This window comes from Aplidium turbinatum, chromosome 7 (assembly GCF_918807975.1).
Source record: "Aplidium turbinatum chromosome 7, kaAplTurb1.1, whole genome shotgun sequence".
Taxonomy (NCBI): domain Eukaryota; kingdom Metazoa; phylum Chordata; class Ascidiacea; order Aplousobranchia; family Polyclinidae; genus Aplidium; species Aplidium turbinatum.
The window spans coordinates 20,157,952-20,184,832 of record NC_137478.1 but is presented as its reverse complement, the minus strand read 5'-3'; the positions used below and the strand labels follow the sequence as shown (position 1 = coordinate 20,184,832).

Sequence of the window (26,881 nt, the reverse complement as noted above, 5' to 3'; positions counted from 1 at the left end):
ACATGTATGTACTGATTGTTTTCCTATACCCCAAACATAACCTGGAGGCTTGCACACTATGTTATGCAGGATCAATATTCCAGTTTGTGTTGTATGTAAACATTAAACTCAAGCATTGCAGCATCACATTCATATTAATTGAAAACAACTGTGTATATATATATATATATATAAATCAAATATAGTTATTACTACTATATTTGATTAAATTGCTCTGCTTTGCTTTTTTGCTTAGCATTGAGCACTTTTTTGTAGTATTGATAGTTTTCATTATTTTATATATATATATAATACCTTCATGGCCATTCCAGTGTAAACACTGCACTGACGAGACCGGAAGGTCGAAACGGTGTGCACTGTCTGCAGTTATATATATATATGCAAAAATTAATCCCTTCAATGCCAGTGCCCAGTATGCATTAAACTCAGCCCCTCATTATATTGCCAGCCTAATAAAATACGGATTAGCAATTCTTACTACATTATTTTAATCATCATGTGTCAACCCATTCTTACTCTTGCATAGTCTCTGAATTGCAGCTCAGGTAATAGCCTACAGGAAACACAACATTCAGTTCTGTATAACATTAACATTGAACAATAAATAAAAGTCTGGCGGTTTCTGTGATGAATCATGGCGTTTTTCAATCTTCCAACTGGTAGGAAAAAAATAGTCAGATCTAGATAATCAAATTATTCGGCTTTGATCTGCGCTGCTCAGCTTGTAGTATTGACCACTTTGATGTTGAAGTACGAGGCATCCACAATGCATAATATTCTTGAAACGGTATCCAGCATTCATTTCTTGCATGTTGGGTCCATGCTAACATGTTGTTTTGGTCAAGATGCATAAATTTAATGTATACATCATTTTGCTCTTCACACCGCTCTGTAATAATTCCGACATGCCATTCTTGATCATATGTGCATGCTACATACTGTAAAAGTTGGAATTTGATATTACAGTATTTTGAGTTGATCTTATGCCAGAAGAGCATGCTGCTGCGTTTTCAACTTCTCCAAGTAAAACTTTGGTACCAGCAGTGTTAGAAGAAAGTCTCTTCATTTCCATGACAGACTCAGAAACAGAGATAAAACTGTGATGTGAACGAGTTCCAGGGATGATGTTACATAAATTTACAATAATGCTCTTCTAGGTCAAAGTCCCGGGAATTGCTTGTGATTTTACTTCCACTGACATATAAATATGTATTTTATGCCAGTAATATGCTGACCAACCCATGTAAACATTTGAAAGGGCGTCAAACTTTGGTTTAATTCTATTGCCTGCAAGCTTGCTCTTTTTGCCACAAGCCGTTTGTTTGTACCAACCAAACTATCGCATGGTGACTTATTATTATTGTAACTGTCTCCGCCGCCAGTGTAGCCAAATCGTTTGGCAGCCGCTGGCTTTGATCAGTCTTTCAACAAGGTTGATAGGATCTCCATTCTGTTTTGTCCTTTGCGATGTTTTGCAATCGATGGAGATGTGATTTACTGAGTAGGGATCCCAGGCCAGCTTTTCTGATGTCAGATCTCAGCAGTTGTAATAAGTTGGTACGGTGACGTCCGGTTTGGCCTTGGTACTTTTTGCTGCCAATTATCGCAAATTCAAGGGCTTTCTGGGGAGGTGAGTCCTGGTGAAGTCTCAGAATATGTCCAAACATGTTCCATCTCATGGTGGAGATCTTGCAAGATAATGGTTCACTGTTGCATATTTTGTAATGGTGACTTACCATGGCTGGTAGCAAAAAAATGCCACTCAGCTTCAAGATGATGATCATGTTTATGGTGACACATATTTAGCAGATTCTTGAAGTTTTTAAATTGACTTGCAATACCATCACTAAAATAAATCAGTTTCGACGTTAAACAAAGTTCTTCGATAATGTATTGAAGTGCTGTATGGCTATTTGGACAAAAGCATGAACTGCATTGTTGTCATGCTTCATGCTGTTCAATATGATGCAAACATTTAAACCAGGAGTGGGCAAAGTTGCTCAAAGAAAGACCCGCTTGCGGATAAACCATAAACACTGGCGAGCCGCAAATCACTTTGACACCAAATAACATAAAGATTGTTTATTCATATTAGTTTTCTACTTGACTCGCAAATCTCTGAAAATTTGGACGATAAATTGTTAATGTTGTGCGACTTAATTCTTCCAAGCGTTTATTTGTCAAGGTTGCACGATGTTTTGATTTTACAAAGTTATAAATTCTTATAAAAAAGAGTAAGAAAAGTCTGGTGCTACTTGTAAGCTTCAACTAATCGCTGCTTAGCGACTTTATGAAACTTCCAATTGTTGCTGACTGAACACAAAATGAGCCAGGGGAGGCATAATGTTGCGTTTGCAACATCACAACTCCATTGTTTAACAATAGCTACCAGTAAAAGAGAGACTCCTTTTTGATCTTTGTATTGTATTGGGTGCAAATTAGATTTTAAAGAAAGTGTAGGTAACAAATATTAATTTTTACCAACCGATTTTCGCGCCCTTATCAATGCGAGCCATGCCTACCATACCCTAGGTATGCCATTGCTCAGTTGACAGCGCGAGATAACATATTTATAATGTATAATCTTAATTTTTTGTAATATTACGATTCAATAGAAGAGCTACAAAATTTATGTTGACGAGCCGCATGTGGCTCGCGAGCTGCAGTTTGCCCACTGTTGGTTTAAACAGTTAACTTTCTCCCCTTGTACTTGTACATGCATGTTGTTCATTTTGATGAGAATTTGCTTCATAGCAGGTGCAAGTTGCTGAATTTTCAATATAATAAATTCCAAAAATGTAACGATAGTGGGGGTTTAAAGCAAGCAGAGTGTCGTTGCTAGGGAAAATTTGCAAGCGAATTCTGCAAAATAGGTGGACTTTCATGACCTCAAAAAACAACTTTATAGTTGAGACACATTCTTAAAATTTGTATATGTTGAAGCTTGGGTCAAAGACACACTCTTGTAAAATTTTTAAATTTCTGAAATGTTGCCCACATTATGAAATGGTCCACACAAGATGGCGCAATTTCACCATTTTCGCAAAATGTCTGGTTTGTTCAAGTTCATTACTGCAAAGTCACTGCAGTTAGAAGCCTCAAACTTTATCAGAGTAATCTTACATATATGAGTGAAAACCAACAGCAGTTTCGTTGCATTGTCATACTTGTTGCGGGAGATACAGGTCTCCAAAGTTTGCAAAAAATACGTCCGCATGTGTAGAAAGGACCATTTTCAAAGAAATGTAACTCAAATTTGCAACACACTACGTTTTTACGTAATACATGTCTGAAATCAATGGAAAAATGTCTACCATAATTCCCAGTTTCAGCACTGTAGCTCACTTTAATCCGAAGATATGATCCTTCAAAAACGCTATAAAATGAGACGAAAACGAGTGATTTGGGGGGATGCAAAAGTTTGAGGGGGCATAACTTTTAAACGAAAAGTGATGAAGAGCTAAAATTTTGCATATGTTGCTTAATTATGTTTACCAACATTCTGATGAAGTTTGAGCAAAATCTGGGAGGGTTGGGTGGGAGGCCCTTGGTGTTTTGACACGGAATGACCCTTTGTGGAGTGGTTATGTCTAAAACCAAACTGCTGGGTGTAAAAGAAATTACGCTGCTACTATTCGGTGGAGACCGATTCGGAGAGTCCGATTCGGAGAGTTCCTTATTCGGAGACAGCCTTTTTTGGAGAGTTCCCTATTCGGAAATTTTTTGAAATTTTTTTTGAAAATTATCGGGAGCCGTAGCCTTTGAATTATCATTGCCGCTTTTACATCGTTTCAACGTCGCTAAACGTTCAAATCATGCAGAAAAAAATAGAAATAAAATGTTTGAACAATTAAATGAAAATTTGTCATGTCAGTTCAGTTGAATTGTTTTTATTTGTGACCATCATATCAAAAACAATACACGTCAACATACCAAAGGTAGAAGCGACAAAACGCAAACGTTAAAACGTGCTTGTGACCGAAGTAAGTGATTGAGTTGAAAGAAATTTGGCACGGCCGCAACACCTTCAGAAAAATTTAAGATATGAAGGGAAAATAAAAAAATTAAGATGTTACAAAATAAATGAATCATGGATTACCGGTAGTTTGGATCAACAAATATGTGGCCTACAGCTTGGATTGAAAGGATGTTATCGGGTACCGTAGCCTAGTTATCCCGACCTAGTTATCTGAGCAAACAATAATAGTTCAAAAATAAATTTAATTCACTTTTTAGTCTTAAGATCTCAATGGTTAGGTCTAAACCCCGCTCATCTAGGGCTTCGACTATTTTTTTCTGCACGATTTGAACGTTTAGCGACGTTAAAACGATGTAAAATCGGCAATGATAATTAGGCTACAGTACCGACAAATTTTCATTTAATTGTTCAAACATTTTATTTCTATTTTTTCTGCACAATTTGAACGTTTAGTGACGTTAAAACGATGTAAAAGTGGCAATGATAATTAGGCTACGGTACCGAGGAATTTTCATTTAATTGTTCAAACATTTTATTTCTATTTTTTTCTCCAAGATTTGAACGTTTAGCGATGTTAAAACGATGTAAAAGCTGCAATGATAATTAGGCTACGGTACCGACGAATTTTCATTTAATTGTTCAAACATTTTATTTCTATTTTTTTTTCTGCACGATTTGAAGGTTTAGCGACGTTAAAACGATGTAAAAGCGGCAATGATAATTAGGCTATGGTACCCGATATCAAAAATCTCCGAATAGGGAACTTTCCGAATAAGGCTGTCTCCGAATAGGGAACTCTCCGAATCGGACTCACCGAAACGGGCCATTCCGCAAGGAAATAGTATAATCTTGAGTACATGACTTTTTCAAGATTTTTGAGAAACAAGACGAAAGACTAACTGGTCTATAGTTACTGCAATTGTTTGGGTTTCCTTTTCGGGTCTGCTACTATTTGGCTAGTCCGATTTGGCTAGTCCAATTCGGCTAGTTCCCGATTCGGCTACAGTCCAATTCGGCTAGTCCGACTCGGCTAGTTTCCTATTACTAATACTAATCGATTCCTCTGCCATAATAAAGTAACATCAATTGAGAGTCTAACAAAGGAAGTAACCAAAGGAATATAGGTCATGTAACGCCGAAACCCAGGTTTATTCTAAACTGCCGCTTAGGTTTTAACTTTATCTTTTATGTCAAACGCTATTTGGCAACTGTCTTTTTTTCGTTGACACGTTTTCGCTGAGACTTAATGAGATAAAGTTTTGATATAAAACACTTATTTTGAAGAACCCATTCTTGCATTTTATCCAGTGTTTACCTTTGAGTGCCTTCCCAGGCGGCAAAATCCGTCATTTTTACATTGATTTAACGTCTGCAGACGTTGATCAATGTAAAAATGATGAATTTCGTTGTCTATTATTATTGTAACTGTCTCCGCCGCCAGTGTAGCCAAATCGTTTGGCATCCGCTGGCTTCAACCAGTCTTTCAAATTCATCATTTTTACATTGAACAACGTCTGCAGACGTTAAATCAATGTAAAAATGACGGATTTTGCCGCCTGGGAAGGCACTCAAAGGTCGGAATGGCCCGTTTCGATGAGTCCGATTCGGTGAGTCCGATCCCTTAACGGGGGATTTTTTGAATTTTTTTTAAAATTATTGGGTACCGTAGCCTAATTATCATTGCCGTTTTAGGGTTAAGGGTTTGGGGTTAAGGTTAGGGGTTAGAGGTTAGGAACTCACCGAATCAGACTCACCGAATCGGACTCACCGAATAGTAGCAGACCCCTCAAAGGTAAACACTGGATAAAATGCAAGAATGCAAAAGAAACGATATTGTGGAATAAAATACAAGATTCTCTGAATAAACAAAAGAATCGGACATACATCTCTCTGTTATCATTTTTAATATAAAAATTCCTTTTGTGGTCCCTTTGTCTGGAACAAATCCAAACTGTGCTGTTGAAATTTTCGATTTTAGTTTTGGTCTCAATCTCATCATCATGATTCGGAGTAAGATCTTTTTTAGATGATTCACAAGGCTAATTGTTCTGTGGAGTGAGCATTCTGTTGCTCCAGTTTTCTTTGGTAAAGTTATGAATGTGGAACGTACCATGTCACTATAGGGATGTTTTCGGTGTCATGAACATGATTTAAGATCTCAGTGGTTAGGCCTAAACCCCACTCATCTAAAGCTTCGATAATTTCAACTGTAAAAGAAACGATATTGTGGAATAAAATACAAAATTCTCTAAATAAACAGAAGGCGTGGTTGGATTTAGAATTTTGTAATAGTTGAGGATTCTAATATATTCTAAGTTTGCATGCAGACGGCGACGCAGGATACATGTCAATTTTATCTGAGCAAACATTAATAGTTCAAAAATAAATTTAATTTGCTTTTTAGTTTTAAGATCTCAGTGGTTAGGTCTAAACCCCACTCATCTAAAGATTCGATAATTTCAACTATAAAAGAAACGGTAATTGAGGAATAAAATACAATATTCTTTAAATAAACAGAAGGCGTGGTTGGATTTGGAATTTTGTAATAGTTGAGGGTTCTAATATATTCTAAGTTACAGACGGTGACGTAGGATACATGTCGATTTTATGTGAGCAAGCATTTCAATTTAATAGTTCAAACATTTTGCGCTAAATTTCATTTCAATTTATTTTTCTTTGTCAGAATGCAAAAGAAACGATATTGTGGAATAAAACACAATTCAAAACTGTAGCCAGGATTCGATCTTAACGCTAGTCCGCTAGCCAGTGGCTAGTGAAAGTTGTGCTGATTAGTAGAAATGGTGCAGTACTAGTCCGATTGGTTAGTGAAAATATTCGCCGGTGAAAAGTTTTGGTTTACAAAATGGCGATTGGCGACGTCACTCTGAAATACTGCAAAAATTTGCTTGCCAGAGGCGAAATTGCATGAAGAAGGCTGCAAAGTCGGTCAACTGAGCACGTGACTACTTTTTTCGTTTTTTTCCCTCTTTGGATTGCTACCTTGTCGTAGTTGAAGAGCTCGTGTGCCTCCGTGACCTAAAAAGTTATGCTGAGTGACCCAACAAGCCAGACAGGTCTGATGGTAGAGGCCTAACCAAACCCAATCCATCCAATAGTCCACTTCTTTTGACAGTGAACGAATATTATGTATTGTACCAATGTACCACCCTGGCGAGTGGCGTGTCATCTCGTACTACAGATGCACACAATGTAATATTACAACATAAATAAATATTAAGCACACACCGCATGCCACATTTATTTTTTATATTTTAAAATTGCATTGTTTGCGTCTGTAGTACGAGAAGGTGTTTTTGTGCGTATTGTTGCTCTCTTGTGCGTACTGAAATCTGAAAGCCTTTACTTTGGTTAGTTTCAGTCTAAGCCAAAACACTTATCTTAATACGTCATCAGACAAGTGAAAAGTCAGTAAACTGGTTGGACTAGTGAAAAATCGTGCAGGCTAGTGAAAACGGGGAGCAACTAGTCCGGTGGGCTAGTGAAATAAAAAGTTAAGATTGACCCCTGGTAGCAGAATTGGACTAGCCGAATAGGGAACTAGCCGAATCGGACTAGCCAAATCAGACTAGCCGAAACGGGCCATTCCGCTCCTTTTTTATAGATTGGCACTACTTTACCGATTTTAAATGCTTTTATGAAGTCACCATGTACCAAAGATAAGTTAAAAATATGTGTTAGTTTATGTTATTGGGGTATGCCTTAAAATTTTGCCTGGAATGCCATCAGTACCACAACTTAACTTTGGTTTCAAAGATTTAAAAAATCCGTAAATTTTTTTGTCTAGAGACTCTAGACTTCATCAACAAGATTGTGCGCATGATGATGCTTATTGCACAATGTGAGCACCTTAGATACAAAACCTTTTTCGTGGAATGGCTACGTGTTTGGCATTGTAAATATAGCCACTTCTATCAGTGAAAGGTTTAGTGGAAAACTTTGAAATGTTGTACCGTAGTTCTTTTCTAGATTTCTATGTGTTTATTTGTTGTGATAGTATCAGTGTTTTTGTATAATCTAGTAACAAGAGCTTTTTGTTACTAGAAATGCATTGTTTTAATCAACTTAAAGAAACATTGGTTTTGTTTTGCTTGTGCAATATACCCGTATTGGGTGTACAGTTTACCTTTGAACTTGAAGATAAAACAAAGCAATGTTTTTATGAAGAACTGAAGAAAGATGTTCGAGTGACCTTGGAATATCAGGTGACTTATGACTTTAATAAGCAGATCAGAAGTGCTGTCATAATGAAAAATTTACCAAAATACTTACATTAGGTTGCAGAAATGTACGTATACGCCGTAAATTCTACGCCGCATACTTGCGGCATAGACCTTTGGTTTACGCTAACGCTTGCGGCCACATTTTTTTGGATAGTTTGCGCTTGAGGCATGAGGCTACGCCGTAAAGTTTTTGCGATTTTTTTAGCACATAGCGTCAACGCATACTTTTTATTATAATGTATTTTTTTCGCTACAACACGCCAATACCTTCCACTGCTGCAGTTGAAAGAATGTTTTCAATGGGCAAAGACATATTGGAACCAAAACACATCAAAATGTCAGATGAACACTTTCAGATGCTTGTGTATCTTCGTGGAAGTTCAAAATAAAACTTGTTTGTTTCAAGTGGTTTATACCGTGTGAATGTTTGGCACCTAGCAAACAAAATGAGTTTACGCTAGTGTATGCGCTGACGCCGCCAACTTTTATTACAAGTTGCGTTGACGCATACGGCGTATGGTTTTTCGAACGTTTGCGTTTACGCTGACGGCGTCAATATTTTTTGTATGCGCGTACATCACTGTTAGGTTGCAAGTGTGGACTACGGTACCAAAATAGACAGCCTGGACACTGCAATGTTTTCATCTAGAAATCTGAATGTCAGCTAATTGATAACTGATAAAGTAATAACTGTCATTAAAAATGTTTGAATCTACAACATTTTGTATATAATGTTTGTTTGTTTGTTTATCTTTATCCTGCATTGCGGAAAGCGGACTTGAGCGCTATGCATCGGTGTACGCCTTCTGACATACACCTGACCCACGCTGCAGCCAACGGCAATGTCTGTTTCCAGTTGTCTACTCTACTTATGACTTAAATTTGGTACTACCCATTACTCGAAATCGATCACTGGGTAGAGGCAATTATCGTAAAGTTTCTTGCCCAGAGAAACAACAGCAAGTGCGGGTGGCTGGAGTCGAACATGCAGGCTCTCGACTGCGAGCCCAACGCGCTAACCCAGGCCTCGAAATTTGTACTTTTTTCCGGCGGTCAAGCATGTCCTACCGGACTGGCCCTTTCAGCGGACATTTTATGTCTCAACCGGACATATTTTTGCATGTAGATTTTGCACAAAATCACTGCAGTATTGTGTAGTCGTGTTTGTAGATGAAAATTTTCTACAACAGAATGACTCTGCAATTGTTGATGGCTTAATTCACCGACTCTGAAGTATACTGGAGCAGATTGCTTGCAAATAAATCAGTGCGTTAATGACAGTCGTGTAATGACGCAATAAACACAATTGAAAACAGCAATCCAAATTTCCTTATTACAAAAGCAACTACGATCACTTATTCCGTGGTTTTCGCGTTTTGAACACCCTCCCTTCTGTGCAGAAATTCTATTTCTATCAGTATCAGCGTGAATAAGGTCGCCACATTCGCCTAAGCACGTGCGCAACCCAGCTGAGACTTGCTTCTCTGTGACGTTTCTTTTTAACAAAGGATCAATATAACGCCACAATCCTCATTGTTAAAATCAGAATACATATCCTGCCGAAAAGTTCAGACAACTTTATTTCAAGGCAACATTGCAAGGCGTTGAAATGATGTAAAAATGGCTACTTTTGCCATCAGCTCGTTAACCACGCCACTCTAATGTGATTTTTGAAGCAATTGCCTGTACTAATATTGTTTCAGCTCCGTATTTGTTCACGTTAAACAAGCAATTGTAACAATTCAAATTTAAAATATATTTTTGCTGCATTAACCCTATTTCCTGTGGGGGGGGGGGGGGTCGGTGGGGACTTGGTACTTTTCAAAGCAATATCATTAAAGAACTACGCGATCCACAGCTTTGAAATTTCTTGACTTTTCCTAAAAATTATTCAAGTATTTATTCCGCTTTAAATGACGTTGCTATTGTCCATAGTTTTAAAGATATTACATGATTTTCATAACATACTCTGATATTTTAGCTAGCTACTAGCTCGCCCTTTTGTTTTCAAATTATACGGATTAATAGGATTACTGAGCGCCGCTGTGCGTGGTCTGCGACGCAAATATCTCATGAGTTGGCTTTGTTGTGAAGCATTCAACCGTAATGATTCCGCCTTTTGTTTGCAAATTCGAGTTTTGAGTTGCTTTGATTAATCTTTTAATTACATCTGAGTTTCTTTGAAATTATCAGAGAGCATCCGAAAAGCTATGCTGAAAAAAATGTAATTTACATTGTTTTCTATGGCCAATGCATTTTGTTTCTAACTTATAACAAGAAGCCGTAGGAAAATTCATGACAAAACTCTGTTTATCTCATAAAACAAACAGACTGATGTGGTAAGTTTCTTGATTTCTTGTCCGAAAGCAAGGAGTGCGTTCTTGACCCGCCAAGAAACTTTTGCATGTACCTGTAGTGTACACTTATATTCACATGAATATTTATGGATATTGTGAAAATGTTTTATGAAAACGAGAGATTGATGGATACTGAAAAGAACTTGACACAGACTATCAAAACTGCTTGGCTTTTGTGGAAAAACACGCGCAGCTAAATTATTATGCTTTGACAAACATTGTGCGTATTGTATCAGTACTAAATCTTTACCTAAATGGTAATTTTGCAGTTGCTCGAGAGATTACAAAATTATTTTTTCTTTACGAGGATTTAAAAGTTTTGATATATTTCAGCAGAAACACTATTAGGACCAACTCAATAAATTCAAACTTTTCATTCAAATGTTGGTCTTCAAAAGCTTATATTCACAAAACGGTGTAGGCCTACATCTTTTTCTCCATAAGTTTGGACATTTGTGTCATTTGGAGCAAAGTTGCTTGTTGGGTTGAAAGAATCTGAAATCAATGCCTCGTTTTTGTAACGTATTGTAACGCAATCTATCAGTCAGCCGCTTTTGTGCCTTTTTGTTTTCGAATACATTTCCGTGACGAAAGATTGGCTTTTGTAATAATGCCTTTAACCATAGAGTTGTATTCTCTGACTGCATCTCAAACGCTATACCATACTCAGCAATTTTTCTAAAGCATTGTTACACAAAATGCATATCTGACAAAAGAAGCGAAATATGTTGAATTGAATTATTTTTTATACGGATCGTTTTCCTTGTCTGATAAAACCAATTAGAAAAAAATAAAGAACGATTTTTATCGTTTGGCGTAAAATATGTATATTGAGGTTCACCTTGGTTTGCATAATGAAAATCACCACAAAGAATTGCTCGAAGTGATTTTCGCAGCTATTTGATCCTTCGCAATGATATCAATTATAGTTTTTATCAGATGAAACCTGTTCAAACTATTTTTTTTAAAACTATGGTTCATTCAAGAATATAATACTTTGTAAATATAACTTGCTTCATTTTGTGTTTTTACTTCGATTTTTTCACAAGCAAGACTTTACACAAAACAACTTCAGTGTGAGCCTACCTAGGAATGTCAACTCGACAAGTTATTTGCAACGTGAGTTGATTGACCATGATAGCCTAAATGGACCAGAAAGCTGTGGCCAAAACTTGATTACTTTTTATCAAAATGTTTACACATTGGGAACAGCAATCACTTTGTTTCAAATCAGCAAATCACTTGTTGTCATTGGTTCAACGTCTGCAGACGTCTAAACTAACATACAACAAAATTGGTTTTCTGGGTCTTTGGTTCGGAAAAACATCACTGTGATGTATTGTGACGTGGTCTATCAGCCAGCAGTAGTTTATGCGCCTTTTGTTTTTGGGTGTGTGTCAATTAGAAAAGATAGCTTTTGCAGTAACGCCATCAACCGCAAACTGCATCTAAAATGCTATTTCAAAATTCATATATGCGTAATATATATGCGTAATAAATAACGACACAAAATGCATGTCCAACAAATTAGAAAAAAAATGTAGAAAACGTTATCTTGCAAATCTAGTTAACAACATGAAAAAAAAACATTTCAATCATTTAGACACAAACGTGCATTTTTAAAATATCAATAACCTTCAATTTTTCCCAAGGAAAAAGTCAAAACTTTAGTGATTTTTTGTTTTTGTACGACAATAGCACTCAGCCTGAAAAAGTTTTTTTAGCAAGATTTGATATCTTGCTGAATGTATCTATTTTTCGTATCGTTATGCCACGACTTTGAGTTTGTCACGCAGAACGGGAGTTCCATTTGGCAATGTGCAAACGACCTCTTCTATATAATAGCCTACCAACACAATTTGACTAAACGATTATTATCACTACATTTTATCACAACTGTTTGCAAAATTGTGTCATTCAAAGTGATCATTGTTGGTAAGTATTGAAACATCACTTTTATAATGCATCGTGACATAGTTCATCAGTCAGGAGTTTTAGACGTTCTCTGTTTTTGGAGTGCATGATGGCTTAAAATGGAACGAGCTCCTATCGAAGCAAGTCACTACCTTTGGATAGGTTGTTGTTCAAATACCACGTGACACCGTTAGGCTACCTTACTTTTCTGTATTCAACCGCTACCCAGACAGCAAATCAGACACTTTTTACATCGCTTCAACGTCTTTAGACGTTGAAACAATGTTAAAAACGAATAAATAGTTCCCTGAGATGTGCTGTGAAATACAAAGTGTTTCTTGATCATGCATAACCAAATTCGTCAGTGTGAATGTGAAAAAAATTTGCTTGATTTAGTTCTAATATCAAGTAATGACAGTACGTTTGAAAAAGTGTAGACTATAAACATGTGGCTCAAAAAGAACTTAAAATAGTTTTTTTTTGCGGTGATTTTGTCTCATTTTCTGCAAATGTTGAAACAAAGCAAAATGTTTTTACAATGCCTCCGGCAAAACAACAAGCAAACGCAAGTCAGACGCCAATTACGATTTCATTGAAGCGTGGACGACGTCTCCGCATAAAAGATTAAAATCCTACACAATGGAATTAACCCGTCACACTCAATTATAGGTTAATTAAGAAGCGATTTCTCAAGTCAAATAAAAAAATATGACCAACCATCAAATTATTTGATTTCTCAACTTGTGCTGTTGAACAAATTGCAAAAGAGTTTCGATGCTGTGTTGTCAGATAAATTATCTGCATCATGTGAAAATTTGATTGATCTATCTTGCGTAGTTTTTGAGTTACACGAGCTCAAAGTGCTAGTGTCGAACCGACCCCCCCGTCCGCAGGTCAACTGGCCAAAAAACGTCACAGGAAAAAGGGTTAACTCTATTTTTGTCAAGAATTTTGCGGCGGTCATTTATGACCGACCAATGAGTCGGCTTCAGCAGACATTCGAGGTCATTCCGGAGGTCATGACCGCCGGATTTTTCGAGGCCTGCTAACCACTCGGACACTGCTGCCGACTTGAACTACTGAATTACATTTATATGTTGCTTGATATATAGCATACTTTTTGCGTCGTAAAACTTCTCATGCCAAAAAATACTAAATTACCATCAACTGTCCTAACTTCGGACTTAGTCAAAACTTCAGACATGGTGTCCGAAGTTAAGCAATGTTATCTATATTATACATAAAAGCCGATTTATATCGGTTCTATCAACTTGAAGACTACAAAATATTTGTTCTCAGTAGAAGAGTAGCGTTGCCGGCTCGCATGCCATGCAAAGTGCTGCAAAAACAATTACGGAAGATTTGGGACATATTCAACAGTGGGACTTTTTCTACACTACCGTATTTTGCCCCGTGCAAAATGAATGTTTTTGATTTCTATGTTTCTGGACCGAGATTTAGTACAGATTTGCATTGTGGACTTTCTATTTGCTGCTGCACGTGGTAGGAGAAAAGGCAGAGTTTTCGTTTTTGAGACTGAAAAGTAACTAACACTGTTGGAGTGTTGGTTTTATTATCAGGTATGTGCAGGCTATTACATAGTTCCAAACCTGACACTCTTGCAAATAAAAGTTTAGAATAGAAAAGTAAAAATGACCGATTGTGGGGGTAAACAGACACAAGACCCCTCTCTATACGACAAACGCCATGGGTTAGAGATTCAATAATTTTGGGGTAGCCTCCAGTTCGGAACCTTCGGGAATTTTTAAGTTTTTGTGTCAAGCTACCAATTGTGTGGTATCATATCACCAGCGGGAGTGGACTAACTTTAATGTAGGCCTATGTCTTTTTTTAAATTATATTATATAATATTATTATTTGTATAATCTAGGTATTTTGGTCTGAGCTAATTACCTATGCTTCATGTCATTTTATCTTTTTTATTTTAGCGTAAACTTTGTATAAATAATGGCACTGAAATGAAATTACAACACAGCTTAGCAAGAGAATATTAACGCGGTTTAAAACGCAATACAAGAGGAATTAGCATCAAAAAGGCTGCTGATGAATGTAAAGCGATCTACATTGCACAACAAACTGAAAAATAATCACCCCAAGGATGTCGGCAGGCCCAAAGAAGTTCGACCAGAGGATGAAAAGTTATTGGTCAAAATGTTGGATCAGGTTGCTGCCTGGGGCTACCCTATAGATGGATTTGAGGTGAAGTTAACTGGTGAAAAAAAATTGATCAGAGAGGCGATACGTCGATTTTTAAAAACAATATGCCTTGCTAAAAAGCTTCATTTGTCGGAACCAGGTATCACAACGTCTCGCCACAAACATTAAAAGAGCCAGGTCAAGCCTCAGCCAGGAGGCTATTAACAGTTTTTTTGATAATATTCAAACAGCTCTAAAAGATGCTGCTCCTGAATCAATTTTTAATTTCGATGAGATGAACCTAACTGACAAACCTGGATAAAAAAGGTGAGTGAAACTTTAAATTTGTTAATCATTATATTTGGTAGCCTACATCCCTGTGTGTGTATGTACCTGTAATCCGGTATGTAGGCCTAAGTATAATTTTATAAACTCTTCAAGGTTCAGTGGGGAACGAAGCACATGGAGAATGTGTGAGAGCACTCAAAACGCTCTATTAATCATGTGGTGGGGAAATGCGGGACTGCCGGTGGAGAAACTGTCCCGTCGGTCATTTGGTCGACAGGACGTTTGGTCGACAGGATGTTAAGTCGACGTAACAGTTCATTTTAGGGTTAGTTAACTAACCTTAACCCTAACCTAACCCAAATGTCCCGTCGACCAAACGACCAGCTACGGTCCCGCCAATGATATGAATCTTGTGATCATTACTGATCAATGTTAGATTGTGTACAGAAAATCACTCCTTTCAAATGTAACTATATCATAATTATCTACTTGCGGTTACTTCTGAATAGCGAAAATAAACTTAACTGAAATGTTTCAAATAAGATATTTCGTTTATGTAGTATTGTATAGGTTGTATACAAAGCGAAGAATATTTCTGAAGGATGGAAGAGGTGTGGTCCGCCTAACACCGTCTACGCTATGACGTAACCCCCAATGGCTGGTTTGACAGCAGAACCTTCAGCGTCTAGTTCCACACTTGCTTCCTCCAATTTGTGGAAGGCAAGCCAGGCCCTAAAGTTCTGCTTGGTGATAACCTGGCATCACACTTCTGCCCAGATGTTATAAGAAAGGCGCAGGAGTGTAATGTATACTTCACCTGCTTGCCGCCTAATGCAACCGCTCGATGTTGCAGTCTTCGGTCCGTTGAAGAGGACTTGGCAAAAGGTGCCGGTGGCGTGGACGGAGTCAAGGAGAATGGGGTGCTTACCCAAGTAATATTTTCCTGGGCTACTCCGTCTTTCCAATCAAATGGAGCCAACCCTGCTTAACAATCTGAAGGCCGGTTATCGAATGTGCGGTCTCTTTCCTGTGAATAGAAATGAAGTGCTGCGAAAGCTCCCGAGTAAGCCTTTTAGCAGCTGGCTGGTAGCCTATCTATCTACTGTAGAGAGAGAATAATTTTATTTTGCCAATCAGTTTATAAACCACGTCCATTACACATTTAATTTTAAAGATTTATCGTGTTTCCAGTTACCAGCTGGAATTACCTAGTTAATTTTATGCAAAAATGTAACTTGTGTTATTTTGTGCATTTATTCAGACACTCAACCCGACACTCCTAGTTCCGTTCGTATTTTGAACGAGACTCTCATTAATTTGCTAACGCAAAACCGTTCTGTGCGGACAGAGAGGAGAAGTCGTGGAGCAAGAGTCCCTTCTGGTCAGCAGTTGATGGTCGAAGTTGAAACCAGTCCTGTTCAAAGTAAAGTACTGTCCCTCAAACAATTGTTCAACACAGAGACAGCGAAGTTGCCGCGTTGCATCGTCTCGTTCGTCCTCATCCGCTTCGTCTTCGACAGACGTTTGTTAGATTTGCAGAGAATGGAATGCACCGAATGGGAACAACGAAGAAGATGATGAATGGGTGGCGTGTCAGTGCGATAAATGGTATCACGTTACTTGCTGCGACTCTAGTCTGGAATTCCCATTTGTTACGTGTGTAATAATATCTAAATAAAACCGTCTTCACTTGTTTTCCGTTCTTCACTGAAATCTAAAATAAATGTGATAAACAGAAAGATTTAACTTAATAGTACAGTATGTTATCAGTAAGCAATAGGTTTTGGTTTGGTTTTTGAATATTCGCTTCGCTTGTCGGCTGCGTTGCCGAGTGGTGAGAACGTCTGCGCGACGTTCGAAAGGACGTGGGTTTGACACTGCTCCAGAGCCACGCGGCTGTGTCTCGGCAAAGACACTTAATGGCAACCCAAAATAAGGGGAGCAGCTGACTCGACGACTATATGTTACTTCGCTGCTTCCTGTCGTCTGTTGTATCGCATCTGTTATCGCAATGGGCGCGAATAAAAACACGATTATTATTATTATTTATCTTTGGACTGACAAACACTCGATTCGATAGGTTATTCCTGGTAGTTTCGCATATTTGTAGAGGCGTTTTGACGCAGGGCCGGTTACCGAGATTGGCAGAGTGAAGATTTCCGATTGTTGAAGTCTTGTTGCCGGGGAATTATTCCATCCATTTGGTGCCGCTGAATGGAGAGCAGTCCTTAGAATGCATTGATCAAGCGCACACCCGGAGAGTCGAACCAGCGCCGTTTGATCTTGAAGCTTCTTTGTTCACGAAGTCACGCGCTAACCAACTGAGCTACCTGGGTGGACGTCAATATTAATGTATTTATCAGTTTATTTATTTGTCACAAACATGAAAAGAATACAAAATATGCAATAATCTGTTGTGTGTCATATGACGAGGAGACTGCGAAAAGACCAAGCGGTCATCTAGTCAGCAGCCACCTCCAGCTAGGTGATGTAGGTCTAAATAACATACACGAACAATCATACAAAAAATCAAGCATTTGCTGATATAGATACACATGTTTAAGGAATTATTTAGGAAGTTTTTTTTGGCGCTTCGGCAGTGCCCCCACACTTTATGCATTTTTTTGTGACGTTGCTACGAATAATGAGCTATATCTGCCCCCTAACCCTATGTAGGGAGTCCTAGCGTGAAGCTCCGCGAGGTCCAATACGACGTTACGTATTCTACGCATGCACAAGTAACGTCAGCCATGTCCGAAGTTAGGCAACACTCTTTCAACTTCAGACATACATCTTAATTAATGAATGTCCGAAGTTAGGCTTGTATGACCTAACTTCGGACACCATACAAACGAGAAGAGAAAATATATGAAAATACGAATAGGGAAGTAACAAAGTGCATCGAAAGTTATAAGGAATCCTAGAATGTTCTGATAACGTATACATAAAATGTTTTTACAATCAGAGCAATGTTGTAAAGTTACGTTTGGTGTTGTGTTGTTAAGGGGTGTGCAACCTTTTTGGCTAAAGGGCCACATATGGTTTACAAATGATTGTGCGGCCACTTGAGTGTTTACTGCTAATTTGTAATCTTAGAAACAGCTGTCTTATATACTTAATTAAAACACACATAGCCTACCCAAATTTTAATCTTAGAAATGTGTATTAACCTCTTTTACAATTTTATAAGAACAAGACATATACCAATATATAGTAAAGTCATCATTTATATAAGTTTTCGAAAAGTACCATGCAGGCCGCTCAGAACCTTCTCGTGGACCACATGTAGCCCACAGGCCAAGGGTTGGTCACCCTTGATTTAGTTCATCAAAGGCCGCATTGGCCATGATACTGTAGTAGTAATTGTAGGGTAACCAATCATGAAGCATTTTTGGTTGTATGTGCACTGTGCAACTTCAACTGATATATTCTTATTGCACAACCGAGTGATTGCAAATCAAAAGTCATGCACACTGTTTGCCTGCAGTAATTTTGACTTGTTGGTCTTGAATCGCTAGAACAAAAACATACTGTTTTATATGGGTTACAAGCTTTGGACTTTATGCTGCTTCAACTACAAAATTCAGAAAATCTGACCACAACTATCCACTAAGTTTTCTTCTTTAAAAGCGATAACAATAAGTAGGTTATGAGCCCAGACTCGGATCGCAGGTATTGTTTTCACGAGCTACACTTTAGGCACCCCTGGTAACCCCTAGTTTAGGCTATCTACCAGACAGAGTAAGGGCTATCTACCAGACAGAGTAAGCACCTGATAACTGTTGTAATCTTGCCTGACTTATTGTGCAAATTTGTGTAAATCCTCACATCATCATACTACTTGTCACAGCCAATAGGCAGGTCACCTAAACGTTTAAGTAGTTTTGCTCGGTCTTTGTCGCCGGCTTAAAATTTGGGCTTCTCGAAGTTCAATAGCTAATGAAGCACAAGTAGAACAGCTTTTAGTCTTTAGCCCAGGTTTTTAATGTTCTATTTCTACAGGTTGTTACTGGTGGAAAATATGACGTCGATTGTATTATTGAGGATAACGATGGTTCAGAATTATATGCAGGAAAAAGAAAATCATATGATGCATTTCAATGGGATGCCAAAAAAACTGGCACTATCAAGGTGATTAAAAAATGGTTAGAGAAGTTTAACAATTACTGACTAGACCAATGAAAAAGGGAAGCCTGCCCGGTTATGAACTTATAATCAGGGTTACTACCTGGGTAGGTGGGCTTGGCTTTTTACATAAAAACTGTTTTTAAGTGGATGAAGTTATAACTTTAAAATTTGATCCATGTAATCATAATGTCTGTACAGTGTACACTACAGTGTAATGAATCAGTATTTTGTGAATTCAGTTTGCACACTGGTCATAATAACCTCACAGTTAGTGATTGGCCATACATAGCTTAATTGCATACTACCGTACCGTATGGTACCATGTAAAGATAGTTTTCATTATTGAAGTGAAACTTGTTTCAGGAAAACACAATCCTAAATAAACTATTTTACTTTTATGCCATGTGAAAATATAATAAAACTTGCTTGTGACATAAAAACTGGTTTATTAAGCCAGATTATATAATATGCTTGTTTGAAATATGGTGAAATGAGGTCACAATCCCCTCTTCCTTGTCTGGCATTTGACAATTTCAACTGGACTGCTACTACTGGATTAAAACTGGATTGCTACTATAACTAATTGGCTATGATTTTGGATTTATAATCTTTATACATACCAATAACCATTTTTCTATCAACAGAAAAGTCCTGAGAAATGTGGTTCAAAGTTTTATAAAAAATCAGCCTTAATAAACTAATTGTTTTAATATGTTATTGAAATACATTTTATTAAAAAACAAATAATATTTTGATGTAAACTGTAACTTTTGTTTTCAGTTCTGTTTCAGCAACGAGTTTTCCACAATATCCCATAAAGTTGTATATTTTGATTTAACCGTTGGTGATGAAGAACCACTGTTGGAAAGAATGAATCATGATGATGCAGAATTGTCTTTGGTAAGTTTTGAACTTTAGATATTCATATCTATCTATACGAATTACTGTCCCTTGTTCCCCGTATTGCGAAGGTTGGACGTCAACAAATGTCTATTTTGTCTGATGGCATTTTTTCATGGCACCCGGTCTTGAGGGTTTACTGAAACAAAATCTTCCAGTCGCAAATCTTCCCGAATATTATCGAGCCAACGCTTCCTTTGACGTCCTCTAGGGTTATTCCCATGGACGTCAAAGGACTCGATTTTTTTGGTCATATTACTTCTTCCGTGCGTGGCACATGTTCGTACCAACGCAGCCTTTTCCATCCCTTGACATCTTCAAGCATGTGAATCCCAAGCATGGATCTCAACTCTTCCTCACTCGGTCACAAAAGCACTTGGCACAGATCCATCGTACCTTAGCATTGTCGTTGCGACATAGCCGATTTTCATTTTCGACAGTGATCGGCCAGGTCTCACTATTTTTAATGATTGACTAAATTACAGATGAGTGTTGTCAATGTTTTAATGCTTGCATTACACTGTAATACACTGAATACATTCCTTACAGATCAAGATGTAGGCTATTGTTGAAGTTGCCGCATAAAATACGTAATAAGCTTCAGTGGGGTATATTATCTACACTGCCAGTGCTATAAAAATATAAAATGACAGGAAGACAATCAATTGCTGCTCTAAGCCTGATATTCTTGATAAGTTTATATTTCTTTTGTTGTAGATGAACTGGAGTTAATTAATGTAATTGTGGTCTGTGGATACCATAAATCATTCGGGCAGGTGTACACTACTGAGACATTGTAGTGTAGTATGCGTAAGCTACTTATTGTTTTAGTATGTTTCTCTTGTAACTCTAAGAATAAGACCAATCTGCTGTTATATACACTCGTATTTTTTTATCATTCAGTCAGAGAATGTATTTGATATGAATCGCCGTTTGTATCAACCGACATAAAAAAGTCATTTCCGAAAAGTTTGTTTTTAGATGGAAGTGGCCTGTGTTTTTATTCATAACCGTCTCAAGGATGTGTTGGATCATCAACAACACTTTAAACTTCGTGAAGCTCAAGGAAGGCGTTTCGCTCAGGGTCTTGGATTGAATGTTCAGGTATAGGAAGAAATGTTACTCAAGCTTAACCATGGTCTAGGAAATCTTCTTTACGGTTTCCTTCCCAGCTAGCAGTTAAATGCTAATGCAAGTTTTGTAAGAACAAGGTTGGCAGAAGGTTTGGTTATTTGTCTTTTGATTGATAACATTATAATTAAACATAGATTGCTTATTTCTCGGATATTGCCTGATGATTTAGAGTTTTGTTTATACATGTGATCACATGACATACCTCTTTAACAATTAAATTTGAAAAAAGATGCATGGTTACCAGTTACGATGTATAAATAGTATTGGCCAGTACAGATCTACCCAGTTTTCTGCAGACTTAATTAGTCGTAATTGTTTGCAAATACTGTATATATATATAAACGATTTTATATGTGTGTTTATTATATTTTGCTTTGCAGATCTGGTCCATGGCACAACTTATAATCATGGTGGCAGTTATGGCTGGTCAAGTCTATGTTCTACGGAGTTTTTTCACCAATAAGCATCACCACTTGCATCGAGCTGATATCTAGATGCCGTAGTTTCATTACTTTGCTTTCATGACACCAAGGCATCATTATTTATTTTCAAGTTGAAGTACTAAATGATGACATTTCCTGTCCTGGTAACCACTTTCAGTAGTCGTGGTGCCAGGTATAGAAGTAAAGGCTAAAAAACTTAGATGTTCCAAGCAGCTCTTTGTAACTAGTAAAGTCAAAATTACGTTTCAGTAATTAAAACGGTGCTTTATGTGTTAGTGAAGTGGTTTATAACAAAATTAGTATTTTTGTACTGACGTTTTTTTTTTTCTGCGCTGTTGCTTTGATCAATTGTACAGAGTGACTCATATAAAATCTTTTTAAGTTTGGTGAAACAAATAATCAAACCGCATCAAATTTCAAAAATGGCCATCTATATTTTATATACTCTAAGTCTAAGAGCTTCTTTGTATTTTATATTATCGCACTAAATATCGTTGCCTCTTTCAGTCACCCCTTCTTGCCATCAGAAGACAAGCTTCATCCAAATCACTACTATCTTCATTGGCTTTAACTTCTGCCAAAATCCTCATTTTACTGCCATGTTTGTCGACATCAGCTTAATATGTTAAAATATTCATTTTGTGGAAAGAAGCCTATTTAAAGGCGACCAATTACGACGTCATAAAAAGCTCGTAAAGCAAAATATGAGACACTAGTAAGGGCAAATTCCCACACAAAATTAAGAGTGCAACGTACAGTACAATCAGTATAGCCCAGCGGTTCTCAACCAGTGGGCCATGGCTCACTGGTGGGCCATAGAAGCATTTGAGGTGGGCCACAGACATATTTTAAAAAATGAAAGATTTATTGAAACATTTTGTTTCATTTTTGTCACTATAGCCTAGTCAATTTTATACTTGTGTGTGTTTGTTTAGTTACCGTACAATGAATAATGCTGCTGTTTTTAGCTACAAAGTGGCAGTCATCATTGTAATTATTGCAACATACAGTTTTACATCAACTCAGTTTTTACAACACTTTATGATGTAATAGACTAGTTTGTGGTTACAATTAAGCCACCTTTATAAGCGGTAGCCTTGTTAAACTTCTGCAGATTCGCTTTTTCGTACGTGCAGCATTTTATTTTGTGGATTTTCTTGGGGAGTAATTGACAATAGTTGAAGCTTTAAGTTTGAAGAAAATTACATTCAGTATGTAGCCTACATCAATTTTTAATAACAGAGAAGAAAATGAACAATGTGCATTATGTTGTAAAGTTCTTAGTCATCATTCATTGAGGCCTTCAAAACTGAGACTTCACCTGGAAAAAGTTCATCCAAATTATATGGATGAAGTGTGAACTTTTTTTTAATGAAAAGAAGATAGTGTGAAGCGTCAGCGCATAGATTCAACAAGGGGATTACAGCAACATTTCAAAAGCAATGTTCTGCTGCTTTTTGTTTATAAACCTTTTTTGGAATTTTTTTCTTGCATAAAAACTGAATGGGCCACAGAACTTTTATGCAAACAAAAATAGGCCATGAAAGAAAAAAGGTTGAGAACCACTGGTATAGCCTATGTCAACAAAAAGCTAAACGTAGAGGCTAAAATATACCTCTCAAGACTTTTCTATCATTTAGCAAGGTGACACAGATGTAATTCAATCCCTAGGTCAGGTTTGTACTCTACTAAAGGGTCATTTGCTAACGTATCTAAAGTTTAATGCCCCAAGAAAATAGTTTGTGTTATCTGTCTCCACGTGTAATTTGGACCCCTGGGTCCAAATTACACAATTTTATTGGGGTCTATTTTACACGACCCTAAACTAAAATTTCTTTCAGGGTCGTCACTAACATCTCAAACTGACAGTCTAATACTGTCATGGTACAGTATCTGTGAATGTTGTAGTTGTCTCGAAACGTTTAAATTATTTTCTTACCTGCCCCTGGCCTCCGATTATATCGAAATAACGCATGAACCTGTAACTAGGCCACAAAAGAGACGAGATCAAACACAAGTGCTACTATGTTGTCTTGCCAACCTCTTCCATGTCATGTATATTCGTAACGTCACCTACCGCGACTAGTCTCAAATCAGCCGGGGTCCATTTCACACGAGGGTCCAATTTACACCACTTTCCCCTACACACCCGTTTCATTTTGATTTTTGGATGCAATGCTTGGATATTTGCTGGAAAATCTTTTTTTTTTCTGGGCCTTTTAAATCTTGGTAATGTTTAACAACACTGGCTTGGCTTTGTGGAAAAACTTCTGAGCCATATACATTTTACAGTTTTTTTTTTTTGCAACCTAATCTGCATTTTCAGTCTCAACAGCAGTGCTAATTTTCTTACAGTTTACTTGTAAAGACATTTAAATTTTTTAAGGCTACGTAGTTTCTTAGATTCAGGAAACGACAGTGCGCTCTTAATACTATTGTTGGACTGTTCTCTATTTAATACCATGCACTACTTATTTAGCCTGAAACTTGTCTGTCTGACAGCACACTGTTTAAGATGTGTTCCGCTGCTGATCGATTTCTCGCAATTTGTATTATGTTTGGTTCTCACATTTTGTTGCCGAATAAAACAGTTTCTTTTCTGCATTTTTCATCAGATTATTTTGTAAAGGTTGCAACGGTTGCGTTTTATTGGTGTGAGATATACAGCCAGTGACGTACGCGGGGAAGTGTATTGGGTCATGCCCCCTCCCCTCTAAAAAGATTATTTTAGTGTTGTTGTGATTGTGTTGTGCAAACATGTTATTGTTCAAGAGTGATCTTGGGTAGCAGGGCTGTATTAACTACCCCTCGTACCCCTTGGGGGGCACGGCTGTTGAGGGGCTCACTCATTTCAGTTTTTTTTTGGCTATTTGAAATGAAAAAATGTAAACATTGCTGCAGAAGCTCGATATTCAATAGCTTAAATCACGCAAGGCCCTATTTACTGCTTCTAAAACCCCGGTTAGGGCCCACATCTCTGTTTAGGGGCCTACCCATATTCATATTTAGTTGGTGCAGTGTTTTTCGGCAATTTTAAATAAAAAAGTGTGATAATAGCCTACTGCTACAAAAACTCGACGTTTCGTAGCTTAGGCAGCATCCAGCGGTTTTGCATTGTTGATCATCATTTGGAAGACTTTTAAATCAGCGAAAGCAGTAAATCTATGCTATTTGGTTGGAGTTTACAGAAGAAATACTACGCTCTCGTTTTCTTGGGAATTGTATGTGTTTCAACGGTTTATAGCATAAGTCCAAAATTAAATGCTCATGAAACGATGAAGATGTTCAATCATGGCATCCAAAAGCGTTCAGGGATTATCCAGCGAATACTTTTGCATAAGATGATTTTTTTGATTAAAAAAACTTTAGGAGAAGAGGGGGTTGCATACGAAAGAAAACTCCACGTCGCCAAGTTTTTTGTAAGTGCCTTGTTGAAGTGTGTTGTTTTGCATTCAACCCAGCGTCTTATTTTTTTTTAAAACAGGAAGTGTGTCATTCTTTTCCCTCGTTTTGTAGTGTGTGTGTGTGTGCAACAACAAACTGGTATAGAGAAACTCATAGCCTAAACCAGGGCTTCCCAAACTTTTTTGCTCGCGACCCCTTTTAATCTCTTAAAACTTTCCGCGACCCTTCACGGTTAAAATGATAAACAGTGCGAAATATAGCCTACATTTGTGATATTGATGGAAAGGTTTTCAAACGAAAACTTAAAACAAGCTAACGGTACTTTATGATTGTTAGCCTACTTTACAGTTTACACGCAGCCTCCTGGAAACAAAACAAAGAACCAAACACATTTATTCAGATGTATGAGTGTGATGGATGCGACCGTTTTTTGCTACAAAGCAAGTCCAGCAGTGGCTCAATTGGCTATTGCTGGTCCCAAGGCGGTTTCAACGTTGCTTAGTATTTTGATGATGTCTGTTCATCAACGTTAAAAACGCTGACTCGCACAAATTGTCGTCGTCGGTTCAGTTCAGTTGTTTTTATTTCTGACCATCATATCAAAACAATACTCGTCACCATAGCAAAGTTCGAGAAAAGGGTAGAAGCGAAAAAACGCAAACGTTCTTCCAACCAACGCTCGTCCAGCTCATGTCCGAGCGTTGGTTTTGTTTTCAAGTCATATATGGCTTTGGAGGACTACTCTACAGTGGAAAAAACGTGGGAAAAAGTCACATTGTATGGAGAGTTGGGAACGTGGTTGTATTAGCGTTTTTTAATGTTTTATTTTTTCTGAAACTTTTGTATCCTGTTTTTTTTTTTTCGAAAAATTCCGTGCCTTTCCTTGTTCTCTTCCTCCAGATTGACCTATCACTGGCAAGTTGTTCTCCCGATTCTAACAATGTTTGCTGGGTTGAGGGTGACTTTAACTGATCTTTGTACTTGCGTCGCGTTTTGTTCGTAGCCTACTTGCGTTGGTGAGACGATCCTCTCAACGAGTAGGCCTAGCCAGCATTTACCATTACCTCAGTTTCCTCTGCTGGAAATTGTCAAGACAAATACGTCAAAACAAACGACAGGAGTGCGGTTAGGCCTACTGCTGAATCAGGTATTGGTAGATAGCCTATTCCGCTATTAGTAGGGTGGGCACAAAATTGCAAAATCAACAATTCAATAATGAGTACACCTGAAATTTATGCTATGAATCAATGTCAAAGCACTAAAAAAATTTTGTTACTTTGGTCTCAAAACCCCCCCGAATAATCAGATATCAAAAATGTGAGGGGGGCGCAGATGGTTTGTCAGAAGTAATTCCAGAACCACTTGTCAGAAATGCTTGCAATTGGTCTTAAAAGATGCAGAATAACAGTCTGAGCCGTTTGAGACCTTATTTTTTAATCTAACAGAACATCAACATGACATTTTTCCTTTTTCTCACCCCTAAAAAACGTTAATTTTGCATTTTCTTAGAGTTTTGAATAAAAAAAACATGCTTAAAATTTATCAAATTATAGGTTACTGATGGAGTAATTATAATAACAGTTGCCAGTCTTCTTCTGTAGGTTGGAAAAAACAGTTAAAGTTTTGTATGGTCTTAAACCGAGGGAACATAATCAAGTAAACTGGGTGAAGGACGCAAATATACATATAAATAAGTACGCAAAATGACCTCTAAATACACACATTAAACACAGGAAAGTGTTGCAGTATGTAAAGAGATAGAGTCCACAAAGTCGCAATAGCCTACTAGTCGGCAGCAGTGGCCGGTCGGCAGCAGTGGCCGAGTGGTTAGTGCGTTGGGCTCGCAGTCGAGAGCCTGCATGTTCGACTCCAGCCACCTGCACTTGCTGTTGTTTCTCTGGGCAAGAAACTTTACGATAATTGCCTCTACCCAGT

The 26,881-nt window shown here is 37.6% G+C and overlaps 1 protein-coding gene across 1 annotated transcript; it reads left to right on the top strand.

The window, feature by feature from the left end:
* Window positions 1-6,834: 6,834 nt before the first annotated feature.
* Window positions 6,835-21,799, top strand: LOC145774229 (transmembrane emp24 domain-containing protein 7-like). Its single transcript, XM_082585410.1, has 6 exons — window positions 6,835-7,022; window positions 7,288-8,202; window positions 18,939-19,067; window positions 19,845-19,964; window positions 20,946-21,068; window positions 21,479-21,799. Exons 2-6 carry the CDS (start codon window positions 8,044-8,046, stop codon window positions 21,590-21,592), a joined length of 645 nt encoding a protein of 214 aa, XP_082441536.1. The 5' UTR covers window positions 6,835-7,022; window positions 7,288-8,043; the 3' UTR covers window positions 21,593-21,799.
* Window positions 21,800-26,881: the final 5,082 nt, after the last annotated feature.

Excerpts from the sequence above, each read along its gene's own strand:
- LOC145774229 (XM_082585410.1), top strand. The coding sequence starts at position 8,044 with ATGCATTGTTTTAATCAACTTAAAGAAACATTGGTTTTGTTTTGCTTG. Across the intron at positions 19,068-19,844 it reads AAAAAACTGGCACTATCAAG|TTCTGTTTCAGCAACGAGTT; the intron begins GTGATTAAAAAA and ends TTTTGTTTTCAG. Across the intron at positions 19,965-20,945 it reads ATGATGCAGAATTGTCTTTG|ATGGAAGTGGCCTGTGTTTT; the intron begins GTAAGTTTTGAA and ends GTTTGTTTTTAG.